At 42.4% G+C, this 24078-nt stretch overlaps 1 protein-coding gene across 1 annotated transcript in view; it reads right to left on the reverse strand.

Moving 5' to 3' along the window:
• Positions 1 to 23055, reverse strand: part of LOC311132702 (rho guanine nucleotide exchange factor 2-like) — an 83647-nt gene extending 60592 nt beyond the window's left edge. Inside the window, exons 1-6 of the mRNA XM_084165974.1 lie at positions 22842 to 23055; positions 9334 to 9605; positions 7665 to 7839; positions 7147 to 7255; positions 5489 to 5528; positions 4829 to 4973 (exon numbers count right to left, since the gene is read on the reverse strand). Of these exons, the coding sequence (XP_084022100.1) occupies positions 4829 to 4973; positions 5489 to 5528; positions 7147 to 7255; positions 7665 to 7839; positions 9334 to 9605 (741 nt within the window). The 5' untranslated portion in view covers positions 22842 to 23055. The remainder of the gene's footprint in view (positions 1 to 4828; positions 4974 to 5488; positions 5529 to 7146; positions 7256 to 7664; positions 7840 to 9333; positions 9606 to 22841) is intronic.
• Positions 23056 to 24078: the final 1023 nt, after the last annotated feature.

Raw genomic sequence — 24078 nt, forward strand, 5'->3', positions numbered from 1 at the left:
TTGGTGGAGTGCTGCAGAGATGGTTGTCCTTCTGGAAGGTTCTCCCATCTCCACAGAAGATCTCTAGAGCTCTGTCAGTGACCATCGGGTTCTTGGTCACCTCCCTGACACCAAGGCCCTTCTCCCCAGATTGCTCAATTTGGCCGGGCGGCCAGCTCTATGAAGAGTCTTGGTGATTCCAAACTTCTTCCATTCAAGAATGATGGAGGCCACTGTGTTCTTGGGGACATTCAATGCTGCAGAAATGTTTTGGTACCCTTCCCCAGATCTGTGCCGTGACACAATCCTATCTTGGAGCAAACAGACAATTTCTTTGACCTCATGGCTTGGTTTTTGCTCTGACATGCATGGTCAACTGTGGGACCTTATATAGACAGGTGTGTGCCTTTCCAAATCATGTCCAATCATTTGAATTTACCACAGGTGGACTCCAATCAAGTTGTAGAAACATCAAGGATGATCAATGGAAACAGGATGCACTGGAGCTCAATTTCGAGTCTCATAGCAAAGGGTCTGAATACTTATGTAAATAAGGTATCTGTTTTTTATTTTTTATAAATGTGCAAAAACAATTCTAAAAACCTGTTTTCACTTTTTCATTATGGGGAATTGTCTGTAGATTCCTGAGGCTTTTTTAAAAATATATATACATTTTAGAATAAGGCTGTAACATAACAAAATGTGGAAAAAGTCAAGGGGTCTGAATACTTTCCGAAGGCACTGTAGGCTATTTTTACATAGTTGGCAATGAAAGTTAAGATTGGTATCATTTTCATTTAGATGCAATTAAGAACCACATGACAGTGATTGAGATATAAATTAAAAACTACTATTATAAATTCAATTGAAACTAAAAAATGTGTATATGAAAATCATAACTGGCATGCAGATCAGTAGAAAATTGGAAAAGGTTGCCGACCCCTGGTGTAGCCTATTACCAGCAACTTCAGGCGCATAACGGCAGAATCTGTGAAGGACAGCAGCAGCGAGAGGAGGGGGGTCTGGAACAGTTTTTTTTTCTTCTGGTTAGGCTATCTTGATTTCTGGCTCCCTCTTGAGTCATTTGTGTGTTTTAATTATTTAATCAAACAGCATGCTTCAAGCATTAGACATGCTCAGTACATATAGTTGATTTTATTAAAAACACATAGGGTGTGTCTATATATGGAAAATCACATTTAAAAATGTTGAAAGAAAAGACGACTCTCGGTCTAACAATATTTCTTTGGGTCGGGGACAGCCCTAACACACACACACACACACAGATCTCAGTCCCGCCCTATTTAAAAAGTCCCTCCAGGCTTGTCAGTTTTCTATCACAAGCTTGTGGTGATGTCATGTTTCAGTGCTCAGTTGATCAGGCCCCTGATTCCTGACCTAAATGTTAGACGTCAGAATCTGTAAGAAATAACCAGTCTTTTAAACATACATAGGCAGTTTGTTTGATTGGCTTGACCCTGTCTTTTACACATAATCACAATGTTACACAGAATCAGCCTTGAAGACAGGGCTCGCCTGCTGTAGCCTGTAACCATGCAGACTGGGTAAGCAGACTGTTATGATAACTAGGCATGTCAGACAGAAACCAGCCTGTAAAATATAAATCACAACTGTCCATTGGCTCACCATTGGCTAGGCTCCATATAATACTCTTATTTATCTATACCCCCTGACGTGGATAGTATTCGTAGGCTACTTTGTTTAAAAAGTAGATAAAGTGTATACAACATTCTCCGGGGTCGAGGCATAGTTACATTTTTTACCCAGACTCCCATGGGACATGTGTTACAGTGTGTTGCCAATGGTATGTTCTCATGGCATCTAGTCAGATTATGCTGGAACATTGTCATAAATTCCCTGGAACACTCTTCCATGACAGTGTGTGTGTGTGGGTGTAAGTGAGTTGGACGTGTTTGTGTGTGAGAGATTATTAGTGTGTGCCTATGTATGAGTGTGCACAGGATGTTTAAAGTCCAAGTGAACTCACTGTCTGATACAGGGAAGAGCAAGTTTGAGTCACGCTAAATTAGTCAGACTGTTAGTGTTAAATGTCATTGTCTTTTCAGTTTATGGATTGTACAAGCTCTGATGGTTGACTCAGCATTGTCGGGCTGCTTAATGCACTAGTGACAAAAAAGTATGATATCATGACCTCGACGGCTATGGCTGACTGTGTGACGGACACCTAGCTGTCCTCTACCAGATTTGGACAATGTGCAGCTACTTGTTGTGTTCTAGTAGCAGGAGGGTTGACAGTGAGGGAGGGAGAGAAAAGCTGACTGCAAAGCTCTGCTGAGCTCACAAGGAAATAGATTTACTCTGCCCTCTGCTGGACATAACTGGTACATACATACTCCCAATAGTACAGTCCATAGTCAAGTACAAGTAATATCTCAGGGAATTTCAGGGCTATGAAACACAAGAACGTATCAACATACGTATTGAATTATGTAACAAACAAGACCATTGAAATTATTTGAGTGCCAATCCGTAAAAAACATTGTTTCCATTGTGATGTTTTGCTGGTATTGTTATTACTCAATGTAAGCGGTCAGTCACTGCAAGTGAATGATCAGTCCCTTTCACAGTATACTACATAGTTATAAAGACCATGGACAAAGTCCACTGTAACCAAAAAAAGCCAATAATCAAGAAGTATCCACTCTGTCCAGCGAGGATCCACTCTTTTGTGCCATAAGTACACAACCGCCTAGGTCTCTAAGCCAATAGGTTGATTACACTATACAAAATTATTCAGTTATCACAACTAATGACTACTTATGGGACAAAATTATTCCGTTGTCATTAACAAATGACACCAAACTAAAATATATGTAAACATATTTAAATGACATGTGGTATGTTTATTGCTTTCCTTTCCATTTAAGCCATGAGTCAACACACCTTGTTCAAAGGTCAATTCTTTCTGACTCACTGTCTCCTCTACCATTACTTTGGTAGCAAGTCTACGGGCCCACCATTCAATATGATCAGCACTACCACATAGTGTCGTTGTCATAACGATATTACCCTATTAGGAAGAGACTTTAGATGTACAGTACCAGTCAAAAATCTGGACACACCTACACATTGAAGGGTTTTTCTTTATTTTTACTATTTTCTACATTGTAGAATAATAGTGAAGACATCAAAACTATGACATAACACATATGGAATCATGTAGCAACCAAAAACAGTGTTAAACAAATCAAAATATATATTTTATATTCTTCAAATAGCCACCCTTTGCCTTGATGACAGCTTTGCACACTCTTGGCATTCTCTCAATCAGCTTCATGAGGAATGTTTTTCCAACAGTCTTGAAGGAGTTCCCACATATGCTGAGCTCATGTTGGCTGCTTTTCCTTCACTCTGCGGTCCAACTCATCCCAAACCATCTCAAATGGGTTGAGGTCGGGTGATTGTGGAGGCCAGGTCATCTGATGCAGCACTCCATCACTCTCCTTGGTCAAAAAGCCCTTACACAGCCTGGAGGTGTGTTTTGGGTCATTGTCCTTTTGAAAAATAACTGATAGTCCCACTAAGCGCAAACCAGATGGGATGGCGTATCGCTGCAGAATGCTGTGGTAGCCATGCTGGTTAAGTGTGCCTTGAATTCTAAATAAATCACAGACAGTGTCACCAGCAAAGCAGCCCCACACCATCACACCTCCTCCTCCATCCTTCACGGTGGGAGCCACACATGAACGGATCATCCGTTCTCACAAAGACACGGCAGTTGGAACCAAAAATCTCAAATTTGGACTCAAGACCAAAGGACAGATTTCCACTGGTCTAGTGTCCATTGCTCGTGTTTCTAGGCCCAAGCAAGTCTCTTCTTATTATTGGTGTCCTTTAGTAGTGGTTCCTTTGCAGCAATTCAACCATGAAGGCCTGATTCACGCAGTCTCCTCTGAACAGTTGATGTTGAGATGTGTCTGTTACTTGAATTCTGCGAAGCATATATTTTGGCTGCAATTTCTGAGGTGCAGTTAACTCTAATGAACTTAACCTCTGCAGTAGAGGTAACTCTGGGTCTTCCATTCCTGTGGCGGTCCTCATGAGAGCCAGTTTCATCATATTGCTTGATGGTTTTTGTGACTGCACTTCAAGAAACTTTCAAAGTTCTTGAAATGTTCCGGATTGACTGACCTTCATGTCTTAAGGTAATGATGGACTGTCTTTTCTCTTTGCTTATTTGAGCTGTTCTTGCCATAATATGGACTTGGTCTTTTACCAAATAGGGCTATCTTCTGTATACCACCCCTACCTTGTCACAACACAACTGACTGGCTCAAACGCATTAAGAAGGACAGAAATTCCACAAATTAACTTTTAAGAAGGCACACCTGTTAATTGAAATGCATTCCAGGTGACTACCTCATGAAGCTGGTTGAGAGAATGCCAAGATTGTGCAAAGCTGTCATCAAGGCAAAGGGTGGCTACTTTGAAGAATCTCAAATATAAAATATATTTTGATTTGTTTAACACTTTTTTGGTTACGACATGATTCCATGTGTGTTATTTCATAGTTTTGATGTCTTCACTGTCATTATACAATGTAGAAAGTAGTAAAAATAAAGAAAAACCCTGGAATGAGTAGGTGTCCAAACTTTTGACTGGTACTGTATAATGGGTTTTAGATATTGTGTGCTGTGGGTTGGTCGGACGGTTAAAGCCGCCACCAATGGCACATATGTGATCCCATGTCTGCGAGGGATGGAATCCCGATCCTCTACACTGTTTCTCCTCTATTGGTCTCCCCTTCATATGAATCAATGTCAATAAAATACGATTGACTCTACTGCAGAAAGTAGGCCTCTCCTACCTTGCGGTTGCCGGCCATCTTGCGTAGGAAACTGAAGGTGCGCTCTAAAGGGCTGCCTGTCCTCTTCTCCTGGGTCTCGTCTCTCTCGACCTCTGTCCAGCTTCCCTCTCTCCCCCAGAGCAGCAGACCCAGGTCACTATCCACACTGAGGGAGAGGAGAGCAGGAGAACATTAAAGAGAACAGAGGGAAATGGACAGGAAAGTTAGACAAAGAAAAGAGAGAGAAGACATGAAAGTTTGTGACAGGATGAGAGGACGGAGGACGGCAAAGGGAAGAATTACAGAGAGGAGAGAGGGACAGAAGACAGGAAAGATTTAGAGACAGGATTAGAGGAAGGAGCAGGACAGGAAAAGGGAATGATAAAGAGAAGAGGTAGGGAGAAAAGTGGAGAGGTGGAGAAAGAGAGGAGTGCCAGATTGCATATTATCACTGCAGACCGCTTTTAGCATTGACTGTAAATGGTCATTTAATAACATCGGACACGCAACTATAAAAGGCACCGTGGCTTCCGTGAGAACAGGAAACAGAGCCAGAATGGAGACTGCAGTGTGCGAGACAAACAGGTCCAGAATGGAGACGGCGGTTTGCTAATGGAAATAGATTTTTAAAAATGGCCACATCCTTTGCATGAAAGGGAAAACGGGAGAAAGGCAACTCACCTCTGCGTGGATCCTCCAAGTTGACGGTAGGGTAAAGTCTCTGGAACACACAGATCAGAAGACACTCAACACACGGAGACCTTCCTAAACACTCTCCAAAGCTTACGACTCTGGCTGAGCTTCTCAATAACAGCTATGCCTAGAACAAGGCAGAAATCAAAATCTAAAATACACAAAGTAAAAACAAAACATTTTTTAAAACACACAAAGTAGGGAAATGTCCCAATCACCTGATGCTCATTCAAGGGCTGCAGTGCTATCTTTAACCAATAATAAACTTGCCAAGCACAAAGAGTAAGTTGTTATGAGAGTGAAAGAGGCACAGATAGCCTATAGGCTACTGAGTTTGATAACACAGGTTAGAAGAGAGGGATAGGAAGAGAATGATAGAATAAATTCTAGTAAATCCGAGTTGGTCGTCTGAGCAGTGTGTTAAAATGGAGGAATTGAAGTGGAAGGAGACTAGTAGAGAGCGAGAAAGGAGAGATGGGAGAGTTAGAAGTAGAAATGGAGGCTCTGCTGTGAAACTGGAACTGGGGCTAAAGACAGAACAAACACAGGAAGAGCGCTTCCGCACTGCTGCACACACACACACAAACACTGGGTGCATACATGTGCACACACACAGATGGAGGCATACACACACACACACATACTAATAGGGGCAGGGGCATGCAAAAAACCCTGAGAAACACACACACGGACAAACAAACCCTTAAGAATCACATAATGAGAGACAAAAGACGGAGACAAACAATGAGAAATAAAGACTGAAGCATGCACACACACACTGAAAAACAGTACACACAGTTGACATAAACAGTGAAAAAACAGACACATACACACTGAGTAATAATCCTGACAAACAAACAAAAACAAGCATGCACTTAGTGCAAATTACAATACCCAATTATAATAATTAAATACACCCACATACAATTTACAAAATGATTCAACTACTGTAAACAAAAACAAGGCATTTACACACAAACACATGTACTTTCACGCCGTCTATCAAACTCATGCACACATACACACGTTGCTGTTGACTGACACTGACAAACACTGACTTACTGTCCAACTTGAGCCCGACTCAGAGCAAAACAAAGACTGACAAAGTGTGTGTGTGTGTGTGAGAGAGAGCGAGTACGTCTGTGAGAGTCTAGATACGGTACAGACCACAGAAAGACCCTCTGCAGTCAGAGCAGTCTTTGGGTAGAGTGAGGAGTTTATAGACTTACTCAAATCTAGAGATCACTAAGGATACATTCTTCCCAACAAACATTCCTTGGCTGCGGTCAAATTCTCTAACCTTTTCCACAAAGTGAGCACTCCCATTCATGGACTGAATTGAAAAGGAATGGACGGACAGGTGTAAGAAATATGGGAGAAACGAGTGTACACTTTAGGGTGAAGGGATACAGAATAGGACCGCAGGCAGCCCATGTGACTCCTTCAACCCTGTTACCCGGTGAACTTGTCTGACCCTGGGTTGTGTTCATTAAGGCACACAACAGAAAACGTTAAAAACATTTTGCAACAAGAAACAAAAATAGGTGTTTCTTATTGGACAGTTCCAGGTAGTCCCTCCCTGTTTCAGTCTGTTTTCTTCATTTGGTGCATAATGAACATGACCCAGGCGTGCAGCATAGGCTTACCGTAGCAGTTGGAGCGTGGTCGGGGGGCCGCGCTTTGAAGGTTGCTGCGACGCGCCACACTGAGGGTTGGGGCCGATGCACTGCAGCCCTGCAGCTGGTTGGACTGTTCCTGTTTAATGCACATATTACACAAAATGAGCATTGCACTGCTCCTGTGACCCAACAAGAAGTTATGCTTCGGGTTATAGTGGAGGGTGAACAGCATTTACGCACCATTTTATTAAGTAAATAGTGTTTACGCACCTATCACGCTAAATTAGCACTTACATTACTTACTACTCATCATCTCAACCAGTGTTCAGCATTGACCAACCTAAGCTACACTACATCCCAGGTAATAATATACTGTATGTATATGTACAAATCTTTATTTGGAATATACATTAACATTACATTTTGCTCATCCCACAATTTTCATAGCATTAAAAGTCCCTATGGTTTTCTCAATACATGCATCTCCATTCAGAATGAGTGACAGCCTGCTCATCCAATCCCACAACCCTGATTGACAGGCTCACCTCCAATACGGAGTAGTGCTGCGCGTCAGACCCTGCCTCTTCCTCTGTGAGGGAGGACAGGGAGCCCTCCTGGGTGATGGGGTTCCTCCGAGGATCCCTCCCCCCTCGCCGGACGTCCAGCGCCGCCCCCAGAACCTTCTCCATCTCCTCGGGGTCCAGGTTCTCCAGACTCACACTAAGGGGAGATTCAGTTCAGTTCAATATAACTTTATTTATCCCCTCAAGAGCAATTAAGAAAATCATCGTCAGTTTACAAATATAAATATACTCCACAAATACATTCAAAAAGACATCACATTTCCCAATAAAATACATATCCTGCAACATCATTAGTAGAATAGAAGTAGAGAGAAGAGAGAGAAAGGGAGTCTGTAAAAGTAATGAACTTTGACCCATCCTCTTCTACCTCTTCTGTAAAGAATGTCTCTGCACACATACACACTATAGTTGCAGATGAGAGGTTGTTTCCATAACCCCTGATACGTGTCAAGGCAAGGAGGTGTGTGTGTTGTGGTTGTAACACTGTCTGACTGGACCTGTCGTGGTGTTTTCTGTGTGTGAGGGGAGGGGAGGGGGAGAGATGTTGTCCAGCGATGGCAGTGCCAGTACAATGGCTACTCTCTGGACGGTGTGTGTATATGCAAGAGCGAGTTGACAGTGCATGTCAGAGCAAAAACCAAGCCGTGAGGTCCGAGACAGGATTGGGTCGAGGCACAGATCTGGTGAAGGGTACCAAAAAAATGTCTGCAGCATTGAAGGTCCCCAAGAACACAGTGGCCTCCATCATTCTTAAATGGAAGAAGTTTGGAACCACCAAGACTCTTCCTAGAGCTGGCCGCCCGGCCAAACTGAGCAATCGGGGGAGAAAGGCCTTGGTCAGGGAGGTGACCAAGAACCCGATGGTCACTCTGACAGAGCTCCAGAGTTCCTCTGTGGAGATGGGAGAACCTTCCAGAAAGACAACCAGCACTCTGCAGCACTCCACCAGTCAGGCCTTTATGGTAGAGTGGCCAGACGGAAGCCACTCCTCAGTAAAAGGCACATGACAGCCCGCTAAAGGACTCTCAGACCATGAGAAACAAGATTCTCTGGTCTGATGAAACCAATATTTAACTCTTTGGCCTGAATGCCAAGCGTCACGTCTGGACGAAACCTGGCACCATCCCTACGGTGAAGCATGGTGGTGGCAGCATCATGATTCCGTGATTGCAAACATTTTCAACCAATCACTGCACATTTACTGTATAGTTTGGCTCAATCGTGCCACACGTCAACAAATCTTTTCCCTCGTCAGAGCATTTTTGCATCAAATTGGACAAAATCATTGCATATTGCCATGCAAAATGTCAGAATTGCTGCAGTAAAATCAAGCATTTTTGCCTTCAAATATCACAAAAAATCCCAGCTAAATTCTGGAGGGACTGCCTGAGAGCCACATGAATACGGTTTTCAAATAAACCATGCACTGATGTTGATAGATTTGATTGTATTTTTGGGTGTGAACATGTGATTTAAGAGTGTGTGGATAAGAATGTCTATTAAAGCTATATTGTAGTTGTGTGGTGGGACTGGGTACTGTATAATAGATCAAGAAAGATTGTATTGTAAATGGATAAAATGTGAACATAAGGATTCCCGTATAGAATTGTATGTTTATTGCACCCCCTACCTGCGGTTGTCGCTGGGTTCCGTCCCCTTCTGCTGCACCGTAATGATAGCCCCGGGCTCCCAGCTGTGTCTCCTCCAGGGGTCCAGGTGGGTGAGGTGACGGGTGGCCGGAGAGCGCAGGATAACCCCCCCGGCCCCGCCAACCCCCTTCACCCCAGAGCCTGGGGAGCATGGCGGGGAGGGGTATGGGAAACAGGGTGGGGCGGGTGGTGTGGTAGAGGAAGAGGGCAGGCAAGCTGGTGGGTGGGCGTAGGGGGAAGGGGTGGTCGGCATCTGGATGAGGGGTTGAAGTAAGAAAGGGGCACAGTGAGAGCTCATACTGTTCAATAGGGATGGGCGATGTCAACCTTTGTCCTATCGTGATTATGTATCCATAAAACATTGTGATTAAAGATGCTATCGCCCCCCAAAAAAATATTACATTTTAGATGTATTTATTTATTTTTAAGATGCACCATGCAGAAATAGCTCCGCCATTTCCTGGTTGCGAAAATTCTAATAATTCGGCTAATTTCAGTTTGTGACAAAACAACCAAGTATAGTGTAAAGAATCATTGTACCATCTAAACCGCTGTGAAAAATATTTTCCATAAGCAAAAATATTATATTTTCAGCTGGTGTACAAAACCGAAAGTAAAAGATTCAAAAAATTCAACTTAAGCACGGGAAGCATAGAAACAGTGCACATAGAACAGATCTACCACTTCTTAGACTTGCTTTCAATGAGAATGACAGATCTATAACTCACATTTCTATGCGAATTTGGTCGGGTCGCCCAAAAAGTTACATATTGCCGCTTTAACTCAGCTAAAAACAACAGTTGGGCTATAGCGTGAAATCAAATGCAACTGGACGAATCATGACGAAAGATAATGTTGTTGAAAGCCTGAGCAGAGGCTAAGTGCAGGCAAATCTTTTCTAATATTCCTTTCTGGTGGAGGAGCTTCAGCATGGAGCAGGTTTGTGTGTGTGTCTTTGTCTGTCTGGCGCGCTGTGATGGAGCAGTGACTGTCTGATGAGGAACGGGCTGTCTTACCGTAGTGACATCATTGGCTGGATAGAGGCAGTCTACCGTCTTCAGAACTGGATAATAATTACTTTAATTTGCCTCATAAAATAAATAGAAAATAAATAATATTGTTTGTTCTATCTATCATAAAGCTGTGATTGAGAATAGCCTTGGCTTAGGCTACAGACCAGGGGTGTCAAACTCATTCCACGGAGGGCCGAGTGTCTGCAGGTTTTTGGTTTTTCCCTTTCAATTAAGACCTAGACAACCAGGTGAGGGGAGTTCCTTACCAATTAGTAACCTTAATTAATCAATCAAGTACAAGGGTGGAGCGAAAACCCCGCAGACACTTTGCCCTCCGTGGAATTAGTTTGACACGTGCTATAGACTTTCAATCTTGTCATTTTTGAAAGCCACAACTTTTGGACACCTTCGTAGGCTAGAATATTTGGGAAATAAGCTACTGTTCATAACTAACTTCTCTTAAAGCGTTTACGATAGCCCAGTACGAGGATAGGTTATTGTTATTGGCCATTTGGTTTTCAAACTCGCTTGGATGGATTTTCCCGGCCCGCATGGATCATTTATTCTTAATAAGCTTAAACGTGCAGAAGAAATATCAGCCCGCGCAGAGAAGCACGAGATTGAACGAGTTTTCCCTGTTAGTTAACACTATCAACATTTCCCTTTAATGTGGGAATTGTGATCGAATCAACGCAATATTAGCCACTTTCAATGCAACATACCGAAATAAAACGAACTATGCAAGACTTCGCATGCAAAACAAACTAAGCAAGAGATGTTGTTGTAGGCAGAGCGCATCGTAGTAGGATTCTATTGCATTGACAGGCACGACTCAGACCCGTACTCTACACAGACCGGTGCGCCATAACCAATCAGAGCTGCAGTAGGCCTATATGAAAATAGACCATTGCCATATACGGATTTGTGCCATTGACTTTGAACTGGACTGTTTCACACGAGTGGTCGTCATTATTATGTGCTTGTTTTGAGATCAAAGCGAGAGCTGCATATAGCCATCTGTGCACATTTGTTCATATTCTTTGCTAGTTAGTGAGTTATTAGCCCAGTTATAGCTAATCAGTAATGTGGGAGTGATTGTTTCCTACAAGAGCACCAAATGTGTACATATCTAGCCATCTTTGAAAAGCTAGTCAGGTAAAGAGCTTTTTTTATTTTACATTTTAGTCATTTAGCAGACGCTCTTATCCAGAGCGACTTACAGTTAGTGAGTGCATCATTTTTTTTTTATACTGGTCCCCCGTGGGAAACGAACCCACAACCCTGGCGTCGCAAACGCCATGCTCTACCAACTGAGCTACGCGGGACTTTTATGTCTTAAAGGGGCAGTGTTGTATTTTGAGACAGGCTTGAATAAACTAAGTAGCCAATAGGCAGAGGGTAGCATAATTTGTCTGATTCTCTGTAATAATGGTATGGGAATAATAACGCATTTTATTTTGTAAAGTGGTTTCTTGCATCAAACAACAACAAAATGTTCAGTCACCACCTTGTCTGTAGGACAAGTGGATAAACAGGTTAATGTCAAGCCCTGCATGTATTTTTTCAAAAGTCTCATGGAATGTAGGCCTACATTGAACACTACACATTGGCTGCTACTGTAGGCTGAATGATAGAACCGCTATTTCCATGTTAAGTGATGCATTTTCTCCATAGTTTTTATGGTAGGCCACCCTGGTAGACCTACATTAAGATCAAATAGCCACAGTAGCCTACTTGGCCACTGTTAAAACAGTAAATTAAAGCAGGTACAGCCTCCGTGTCCACACTAAACGCGCGCCGGAAGTTGCAAAGATTTTTCACAATGTTCAAGTTTGCGCTCAGCAGACCTGAAATTCGCTCAGTGCCGAAAACAATTAGAGGGAACATTGCTGCTGAATACCTTATATTTCCTGCATAAATGGGTGGATGTGGATGACTAACTTATGAATTCTGTGTAGGACAAGTTTGCATGTTATTGATGTATGCCTCGTAGTTTCTCCTTCCAATCACTGTCTGTCTCTACCCGATGAATTGGAAGAAAATACTACTTAAGATCCAACGAGGGTTCGATCTCAAAATGCATTCAACACAATTAACCCAATATGATCTATTCACAACAATTATCCATTAAGTACAGCAATAGATAAAATCATCAAGAAAAATGTAAATCATTGATTTACATCAAAAATCGAATGTTTGGCTACCTTGTTAACAATGCTATACAAGTGGGTAAAGTACAATAAATGAAAATGGGTCAATAACACACACACACACACACACACACACACACACACACACACACACACACACACACACATACACCAGGGATTCCGGACATTTCACCGGCAACATTTTAATTGACCAGAAATCACATTTGGATTATGGTAATTTATATTAACAGAAGATGCAAGTCAAGGATGCAATGATGTGCGGTCCTGCTTACCGAATTCTGATGTGGACTTTGAAGATATAACTCTCCACATTGACTTTTGCTCAGCCAACAAGACGAGTAACGAACAGCAAAATCACTAGCCTATGTCAATCTACTATCCCCCATAGTAGAAAAGTTGACCTATTGTATTGGTCAGCTTATTGAGAAAGCAATAGCCTATTCCAAAACAGACTCTGGGACAGTTGTGGGAAGATTGAATTTGGGATCTTAAAACCAGTAGGCCTAAGCTACAGTGAGGGAAAAAAGTATTTGATCCCCTGCTGATTTTGTATGTTTGCCCACTGACAAAGAAATTATCAGTCTATAATTTTAAGGGTAGGTTAATTTGAACAGTGAGAGACAGAATAACAACAAAATAATCCAGAAAAACGCATGTCAAAAATGTTATAAATTGATTAGCATTTTAATGAGGGAAATAAGTATTTGACCCCCTCTCAATCAGAAAGATTTCTGGCTCCCAGGTGTCTTTTATACAGGTAACGAGCTGAGATTAGGAGCACACTCTTAAAGGGAGTGCTCCTAATCTCAGCTTGTTACCTGTATAAAAGACACATGTCCACAGAAGCAATCAATCAATCAGATTCCAAACTCTCCACCATGGCCAAGACCAAAGAGCTCTCCAAGGATGTCAGGGACAAGATTGTAGACCTACACAAGGCTGGAATGGGCTACAAGACCATCGCCAAGCAGCTTGGTGAGAAGGTGACAACAGTTGGTGCGATTATTCGCAAATGGAAGAAACATAAAATAACTGTCAATCTCCCTCGGCCTGGGGCTCCATGCAAGATCTCACCTCGTGGAGTTGCAATGATCATGAGAACGGTGAGGAATCAGCCCAGAACTACACGGGAGTATCTTGTCAATGATCTCAAGGCAGCTAGGACCATAGTCACCAAGAAAACAATTGGTAACACACTACGCCGTGAAGGACTGAAATCCTGCAGCGCCCGCAAGGTCCCCCTGCTCAAGAAAGCACATATACAGGCCCGTCTGAAGTTTGCCAATGAACATCTGAATGATTCAGAGGAGAACTGGGTGAAAGTGTTGTGGTTACATGAGACCAGAATCAAGCTCTTTGGCATCAACTCAACTCGCCGTGTTTGGAGGAGGAGGAATGCTGCCTATGACCCCAAGAACACCATCCCCACCGTCAAACATGGAGGTGGAAACATTATGCTTTGGGGGTGTTTTTCTGCTAAGGGGACAGGACAACTTCACCGCATCAAAGGGACGATGGACGGGGCCATGTACCGTTAAATCTTGGGTGAGAACCTCCTTCCCTCAGCCAGGGCTTTGAAAATGGGTCGTGGATGGGTATTCCAGCATGACAATGACCCAAAACACACGGCCAAGGCAACAAAGGAGTGGCTCAAGAAGAAGCACATTAAGGTCCTGGAGTGTCCTAGCCAGTCTCCAGACCTTAATCCCGTAGAAAATCTGTGGAAGGAGCTGAAGGTTTGCGTTGCCAAACGTCAGCCTCAAAACCTTAATGACTTGGAGAAGATCTGCAAAGAGGAGTGGGACAAAATCCCTCCTGAGATGTGTGCAAACCTGGTGGCCAACTACAAGAAACGTCTGACCTCTGTGATTGCCAACAAGGGTTTTGCCACCAAGTACTAAGTCATGTTTTGCAGAGGGGTCAAATACTTATTTCCCTCATTAAAATGCAAATCAATTTATAACATGCGTTTTTCTGGATTTTTTTGTTGTTATTCTGTCTCTCACTGTTCAAATGATGTCTGATGCAACAGATAAGAACATTTAGCTTAAAATGTTTTGTTAACTATTATTTCTTCACATTATAAGCACAGCAATGTGCACAAGGCTGTAATCTATGCGTGAATGTTTATTCCATAATGCAATTAGCTGGAAAACAGCATTGTCAAAAGGGCACGGTTTAGTCTGACATATGAAAATATCAGTTTGAAATTTAGAAAGAGATCTAATAGGCTACTTTGAAGCAAGGTAAGACATGCCTCATAATATGTATTAAAATGTTCAGGTTTCAAACAATTAAGTATTTTTTTTAAACCAGTTTTTTTTTTTTTTTAAATTACAGGCCAAAAGCCAGCTATTACCGGCTAATGGAAAACCTGACATACACACACACACCGGAGGTAAAGCATCTACAACTACAGTTGGAGGCATTAAAAAGTTACTTATTCAAAATGTGCTATAGCAACTGTACATGTGACAGAACTCTCTCACAGGGTGATGCCAAGCTCCAAGTTACTTAGCTATTATCTAACAATAACTTATGTAGTGAAATATGCCCCACACGGTCCAGTTACGTCCTCTTTAAGCAAATGTTTCCCTATACTGCAATACAGGTTAACTACATCAATGTTTACTCATGTCTTTGAGAGGGAGTTTGTTTGTGTACTGCACAGTGTAATTATATTGGTGTTTATGAATTCAGCCGGTGTGTATACATCCTTTAAAAGGCGGTGTCTGTGTGTGTGTGTGTATGTACACTGCTCCAAAAAATAAAGGGAACACTAAAATAACACATCCTAGATCTGAATGAATGAAATAATCTTATTAAATACTATTTTCTTTACATAGTTGAATGTGCTGACAACAAAATCACACAAAAATTATCAATGGAAATCAAATTTATCAACCCATGGAGGTCTGGATTTGGAGTCACCCTCAAAATTAAAGTGGAAAACCACACTACAGGCTGATCCAACTTTGATGTAATGTCCTTAAAACAAGTCAAAATGAGGCTCAGTAGTGTGTGTGGCCTCCACGTGCCTGTATGACCTCCTTACAATGCCTGGGCATGCTCCTGATGAGGTGGCGGATGGTCTCCTGAGGGATCTCCTCTCAGACCTGGACTAAAGCATCCGCCAACTCCTGACAGTCTGTGGTGCAACGTGGCGTTGGTGGATGGAGCGAGACATGATGTCCCAGATGTGCTCAATTGGATTCAGGTCTGGGGAACGAGCGGGCCAGTCCATAGCATCAATGCCTTCCTCTTGCAGGAACTGCTGACACACTCCAGCCACATGAGGTCTAGCATTGTCTTGCATTAGGAGGAACCCAGGGCCAACCGCACCAGCATATGGTCTCACAAGGGGTCTGAGGATCTCATCTCGTTACCTAATGGCAGTCAGGCTACCTCTGGCGAGCACATGGAGGGCTGTGCGGCCCCCCAAAGAAATGCCACCCCACACCATGACTGACCCACCGCCAAACCGGTCATGCTGGAGGATGTTGCAGGCAGCAGAATGTTCTCCACGGCGTCTCCAGACTCTGTCACGTCTGTCACATGTGCTCAGTATGAACCTGCTTTCATCTGTGAAGAGCACAGGGCGCCAGTGGCGAATTTGCCAATCTTGGTGTTCTCTGGCAAATGCCAAACGTCCTGCACGGTGTTGGGCTGTAAGCACAACCCCCACCTGTGGACGTCGGGCCCTCATACCACCCTCATGGAGTCTGTTTCTGACCATTTGAGCAGACACATGCACATTTGTGGCCTGCTGGAGGTCATTTTGCAGGGCTCTGGCAGTGCTCCTCCTGCTCCTCCTTGCACAAAGGCTGAGGTAGCAGTCCTGCTGCTGGGTTGTTGCCCTCCTACGGCCTCCTCCACGTCTCCTGATGTACTGGCCTATCTCCTGGTAGCGCCTCCAAGCTCTGGACACTACGCTGACAGACAGAGCAAACCTTCTTGCCACAGCTCGCATTGATGTGCCATCCTGGATGAGCTGCACTACCTGAGCCACTTGTGTGGGTTGTAGACTCCGTCTCATGCTACCACTAGAGTGAAAGCACCGCCAGCATTCAAAAGTGACCAAAACATCAGCCAGGAAGCATAGGAGCTGAGAAGTGGTCTGTGGTCACCACCTGCAAAACCAGTCCTTTATTGGGGGTGTCTTGCTAATTGCCTATAATTTCCACCTGTTGTCTATTCCATTTGCACAACAGCATGTGAAATTTATTGTAAATCATTGTTGCTTCCTAAGTGGACAGTTTGATTTCGCAGAAGTGTGATTGACTTGGAGTTACATTGTGTTGTTTAAGTGTTCCCTTTATTTTTTTGAGCAGTGTATATATGTACAGTGCATTCGGAAAGTATTCAACCTCCTTCCCTTTTTCGACATTGTTACGTTACAGCCTTATTCTAAAATTGAGTAAAAAAAATATTTAATCAATCTACACACATACCCCATAATGACAAAGCGAAAACAGGTTTAGACATTTTTGCAAATGTATTAAAAATAAAAACAGAAATACCATATTTACATAAGTATTCAGATCCTTTGCTATGAGACTGGAAATTGAGCTCGGGTGCATCCTGTTTCCATTGATCATCCTTGAGATGTTTCTACCAGTGGTAAATTCAAGTCCACCAGTGGTAAATTCAATTGATTGGACATGACTTGGAAAGGCACACACCTGTCTATATAAGGTCCCACAGTTGACAGTGCATGTCAGCGCAAAAACCAAGCCATGAGGTCAAAGGAATTGTCCGTAGAGCTCCGAGACAGGATTGTGTCAAGGCATAGATAGATCTAGGGAAGGTTACCAAAAAGATTTATCCAGCATTGAAGGTCCCCAAGAACACAGTGGCCTCCATCATTCTTAAATGGAAGTTTGGAACCACCAAGACTCTTCCTAGAGCTGGCCGCCTGGCCTAACTGAGCAATCGGGGGAGAAGGGCCTTGGTCAGGGAGGTGACCAAGAACCCGATGGTCACGCTGACAGAGCTCCAAAGTTCCTCTGTGGAGATGAGAGAACCTCCCAGAAGGACAACCATCTCTGCAGCACTCCACCAATCAGGCCTTTATGGTAGAGTGGCCAGACGGAAGCCACTCCTCAGTAAAAGGCACATGACAGCCCACTTGGAGTTGGCCAAAAGGCACCAAAAGGACTCTCAGACCATGAGAAACAAAATTATCTGATCAGATGAAACCAATATTTAACTCTTTGGCCTGAATGCCAAGCGTCAAGTCTGGAGGAAACCTGGCACCATCCCTACGGTGAAGTATGGTGGTGGCATCATCATGCTGTGGGGATGTTTTTCAGCGGCAGGGACTGGGAGACTAGTCAGGATCGAGGGAAAGATGAACGGAGCAAAGTACAGAGAGATCCTTGATGAAATCCTGCTCCAGAGCGCTCAGGACCTCAGACTGGGGAGAAGGTTCACCTTCCATCAGGACAACGACCCTAACCACACAGCCAAGACAACACAGGAGTGGCTTCGGGACAATTCTCATTTCTAAAAGCCAGTTTTTGCTTTGTCATTATCGGGTATTGTGTGTAGATTGATGACGGAAAAAAAGATTTAATCAATTTTAGAATAAGGCTGTAACGTAACAAAATGTAGAAAAAGTCAAGGGTCTGAATACTTTCCGAATGCACTGTATGTGTGTATGCAAATGTGTGTGCGTGTGTGTGATGACAGCTTTGAGTGTATCCACGTGTCATATCAGCAGAACCTCAATGTAAGCACAGGGTTATACCATGCAATCACACAGTGGGTAAACACTTCTGAGATAAGTTAGATTAGATTTGGATGCCACCACACCCAATAGCACACAGAACAACACTTTCACAACCTGACAACACTCAACATTTGTACAACCCATTCACAACACTCTCATCATGGCTATGAAAACAAACAGAACTTCCCCTAACCCATTATTTTTAGAACACAAAGGCTACCATAACCCTAAACAAACATACTTAAAAACAGTTTGAAAGCCTAGTATTCAACAAATCAAAAAGATATGATAACACAAAAAATCAATAGCAAGTTAAGTAGATTCCACAACATTGATACAGTCACAACATTTCTATAACATTATCCATTATACTGTCATAACATAACACCCTCACAACGCTTGAATAACATTTGTAACTCCATTACAACACAAGAGCACGATCACTATTCACGTCACTCTTTTCAACACTTTCGCAACCCTTACAAAACGCAATATCAACATTAGATTTACTGGCATAGTTGTCATCAAATACAGGTTATACTTTTTTTGTCAACCTCTGCTCACTCCCACAGGTGTTTTTCTTTCCTCTCCCACCTCATTCCTTTCTCTTCCTCTCTCCTTATTCCTCCCTCTATTCTTCAATTCAAGCCGTAATGAATATCAGGTTGGGGAATACTGTGTTTTGGCCATTAATTGGCAGGCAGCTTGTTGCAGGACATTTTGGTTTGCCTTGGGGTTGGAGAGTCCTATAACTGCATGTCATGATGATCAGTATATATACAGTATATGATAGTTGTGTCAGCACGGATAGCATATAAAAAGCTGGGTTATGCTCAGATGCATGAGAAAGGACATAGTTAGAGACACACTTCAGATCCAACACTGAGATCTATACAACACAATGGAGCTTCCCCAAAGCCAATTTCAGCTGAGCTTCTTAATAGAAGACCATCATCAATGCAAGACAGCTGTTTGAAATGGCTTGTTTTCACCAAGTACACAGACAGTACTCCAAATGAGTCACAAGTATAAACCTGTATACAAAAAGGGATTAACTGTTTGCAGTTAAACATTTCCTCTTCCAACTACCAGTAGGCCTTAAACAAGCAAAAATAACTTACGGGTTTCTTTGTACTAGTAGGCCTTCTTCACCCTCTCTTTTCTTTCTATTCTGAGTAGGTTCTATATCTCCCCCGTCTTAGGTCTTTCTCTAACAATTCCCTCCATCGTATCCAATTGTCATATTCCTGCTCTCTCCTGCCCTATCCTTGTTCAGGCCCATAGAGCAAACATGGAAAACAATGGGGAGTGTGATGGGTCAGCAAATACGTCAGTGTTCAACGCTGAGTCAATGAACGTGTGTGTGTGTGCCCGCGCACATTTGTGTGACAGACTGAAAAGTCTGCAAGCATACTGGACATGTCTAGCAGTATGTCAATATTTATCTGAAAGTGTATTCCCATATGAGTGAGAGAGAAACAAAGAAAAAGAAAGAAAGAAAGGTGTGTACAGTTATACTGTATGTCCATTCAAACTGCAGGTGCATGACACAGTAACAGGACACAAAGCACCGAACAGTGTTCGGTAAACAAGTTTGAACAGTCTCTATGGGCAACCAAAGCATCAAAACACAAGTAAATAGTTGGTAAAACTCAAGTTTGAAAGATCTGTTCTAAAGTCCCTCTATTCAATAAAATGATATCTATTCAATATATTGTGTAAATACTTCATTTTACTTATTCATCGTTGATCCACTATTTACCTATTTATGCCTTTATTTTATAGAGCTGCAGTGTGAGGGTCCGAAGTAGTAGTAGGTGGCTAGTGCGTAAGAGGATAAAGTACTGTAGAATTTTACATGGTAAAATGATAATTACATATTCGGGAAGTAATATGTAATTATCATTTTACATATTACTTCCCGTATTAACAAATTAGCTTTTGGTTTCTTGAGGATTCATTCAAACAAGCACCACTGTCTCCAATTTGTTGCCCATTGAGTTAAATTCTATGATGCAAATACCTGAAAAGTTCCCACTGTTACCACAATATTTCTTGGCTTGAGTACTTTAGAAATCTACTGTACTTTATCCTCTTACGCACTAGCCACCTACTACTACTAGCCTTGCTGCAGACCCTCACACTGCAGCTCTATAAAATAAAGGCATAATCTCACTGACATGGTTGCATCCGACTACTTTAATTGCCATAGCTGCATCCCGACATCCACACGTTGCAGTGGTCAATGCTGCCGACTACACTTTTCAACACATGCTGCAGTTTTCATCCCCTATAGACTTAGACTGTAGACACAAATAGAAAGACTAAAATGGGTAGAATTAAAAAAGTGGGCAAGAAGACATAACTGCACCTCTTACCTTCCCACCATCTGTCCTTCCAGTCTTTGTCCTCCCTCTGTCCCCCTACATCCTCACTCCATCCCCCATCTCATGTCACTCACTCATTCTCCACCATAAACCCCCACTTCCCTCCCTCCCCCTCACTCTCTTTAGTCTCCTGCTCTTTCTTCCTATTCATGGAGGTGAGGTGAATTAAGTCACCAGTGCTTCTTTTGAGAGTGCCTGGGGGGCATTTGGTACAGTGGTAACTTCATGTAGCCTGGTCCCAGATCTGTTTGTGCTGTATAGCATGACAATGACCATAGGAGTCGACAAGACAGCACAAAAAAGATGTGCGATTAGACAGGCTACAGTTTATGTTCTAATGCAGATAGAATGTGGGAAAATTTTGAAGCAGGGGTCGAATTATACATTGACTTGAGAGAGTGAACGGTGTACTTGAACAACATTGATATTCTTAAGCCTAGGGGGTTGCTAACGTTAATATTTCAACATTTATGGTGCTGCCCTAATTTATATTGGGAGTGCCAATAAAGGCTCCGGCCTATTTTCATCCCTGTGTTTTTCTGGAAATAAAACAAAGATGGTTGAAGGTAGGAAAATACATGAGCCATTTTTACATCCAAAGTGACAAAATGCTACCACACAACATCATTCTTATTCTCCTCTTCTCTTGCCCATTGTCTTTATTTGATCCTTAATCCTCATCATCTTCCATAACTCCACCTTTTCTCCACCTCTCACAGATGGACCTGTATGAGAAGTTCCAAGTAAGTACCTTTAAAAGCTATTCTTCACTTGCATAATCTTGGTCTCCTTTCTCGACAACTTCATTCTCCGACCTCTTTCACTCCGACAGCTCGGTTTTGGTGAGGAGCACACTTCAAGCGTGAAAGCTGCCAGGCAGCACAAAGAGGATGGTTTAGTCTCAGGTAACCAGTGCTTTAGGGGATGCACCGTAACACACAAAGACATGGGCCCTTCACAAAACAGCTAAAGAGTTTAAGGGTTGATGTATTCCTCCTTATCTCTCACTCTCAGGGGGATACACATTCTTAGCTGAACATTGAGCGTGACTATCTACAGATTCTACTCTATTGGGACCCCTGGGGGAAGAGAGGGCCAAAGGGTCTTGAATTCTCCTTACCTCCCTATGACTCCAAGCATTCATTAGCTAATCTCTTTAGGATGGAAATGGGGACAGTCAGACACAAGCACATTGAGGAAAGGGCTTCTACTACAGTTGCTGCCTGGTTGTTGCCTATAGGCCTACACTACTAAGGTAAAGTCTGACTGACTATACATGCACATTGTTAGAATCCCTTATTTTTGCCCCCCACAATGATGAACCTGCAAAAGGAAGGTACTTTGCAATTAAAGCCCTCTGTATGAATGGGGTATGAGTCTAAGAGCTGAGTCGAGTTATTGCTGTAAAACTAAAGCAGTCTAGCCTTCTCTTTAGAATAATGAAATACCTGCTAAAGCTAAAACAGGTGGCCATCCTCATAACTTCCTGTACGTTCTGTCTCCTGCTCCTAGGGTTTATTGTCCTCCACTATGAAATCGGGGAGGGGACTGTGGATCTGTCTCGGTCTGTACGTGATATCTCTGACAGCACTGGCAAGATTTTGACGAAACTTGGGTGAATGTGTCTTGCCATAGAGATCAGGCATTTACAAAATTACACTAATTGGCCCAAGACCGGAGAGGGGCGCTGCATCATTCGTAGGGGACGAGAGGTTTACTGTTGCCTTACTTTTGAAGAATAATCCAGTGGAAAGAGAGACTTCCAAAACTAAGTATAGGTTTGGAGATATATTTCACTTAGTGTAAGCCACCTGTACTGTTAGGTTTGTTCCAAATAGTCAAGACATTGCCATTTTATTTAACACTAAATTGAGAGGTGAGCAAGTCGTAACATATTGCATGCAAGGTAGTAATTAGGCTTCAGTATAATTGTATGTAGGCTAATTTAGCCTAAATATAGTGTAGTCATATCAAAATATGTCCTACTGAAAACCTTGGTTATATCGATGCAAATGTGAATAAAATTAGACGAATTCACGTTGTTGTTGTACCGGACTCCAGGAAACATTCGCTCACTAAAATACAAATGGACTACTGTTTTGTTTCAACGTTTGTACAATAATTTAGTTTATAAACTCTTTGTTCGTAGTTATATTTAGAATAAGAAGTTCTGTCGGCGGTTTTTACCTTTCTTCTTGGATTTAAATCAATCAACTTCTTTCTGCGCGAGATCCCAAGTAATAGTTCCAGAGAAAATAAGCTGGTCCAAAAGGAAACAATCTTCAAAACACCACCTGGACTGCTTCTTGAGAATACTGCCAAACGTTTTTCAGGTCGAATGTTTACACGAAGTCTACGGTCATTTGTTTGTTGACCCGTCTCAGGAGTGTCGCCAAAGATCTTCTTGTCATGTTGCCCCTTGCTCTTCTAGCGAGAATCGTCACTCCTTCCTCTCCTCCTTAGTCTGTGGACTGCGTGCGTGCGGCTCAAGCAGGTGCGCACGAAGGACTGAAACGCACGCGTGCACCTTTTATTTGACGGGTTTATTATACATCATTGGTTTATAAAGAAATATAAATAACGCATTTGGAATTTTGCTACACCCATACATGCAACTTTATTTGAATTTCAACTTAACGCTTGATTACCGATATATATGATTTATAGAAATGACGTTTAAGTGAAAATCACATGGCCTGCACCATGAAATATTGTTTTATTGTTCATGTTTTTGGACCGACTCTTTGATAGTAGCATATGTAAAACATGATATTATAGCTTTAAATGTCATTCTAAAATGATTTATCTCACACAGAAGTGTATTCCTATAGGCATAGACATTCCATGAGATACTTTATTATATCAACTAATTTCTGGTTGATAATGGACCACATTAGGCTATCAATTCACTGTTTTTTTCTGTATTAATCATCTCTCTCATCAAATCATTGATGGGCCAGCCCAGGTATTCGTTTTTGTGCTTTATGGTTTACTCCTGCAGAGGGCGACCGAAGACTGTTAGAACCCCAATCTGCACTCAGAAAGGTAGTTTTTTATTAATGAATCTATGTTAATGAAAAAGAAGATGCTTCATTTGGATAAATTACATAGGCCTGTTTTTAAAAGGAGAATGAGCATAAAGGCCAAATGATTATTTTAATTGTGGTCCTCAAAATATAGGCTACAGCTTCAAGAATGGGTTATTACACAATGGTCATGCTCCTATTTACCCAAACACTTAAAGGATGCTGCTTGACAGCAGTCAGGTCCCCTCTGACCAACAATGACACATTGCAGAGTTAAACTAGTGCAGAGGTGCAAAGCTCTGGTCCAAGTTAGAATATTAAGAGCTGATAAAAAAGTATGGCCTGCACTATTGTTCTATTCCCTATGATTTGAAAAGTTTGCAAGGGGGATGATTCCA

Source organism: Coregonus lavaretus, assembly GCF_964263955.1.
Source record: "Coregonus lavaretus genome assembly, chromosome: 7".
NCBI lineage: Eukaryota > Metazoa > Chordata > Actinopteri > Salmoniformes > Salmonidae > Coregonus > Coregonus lavaretus.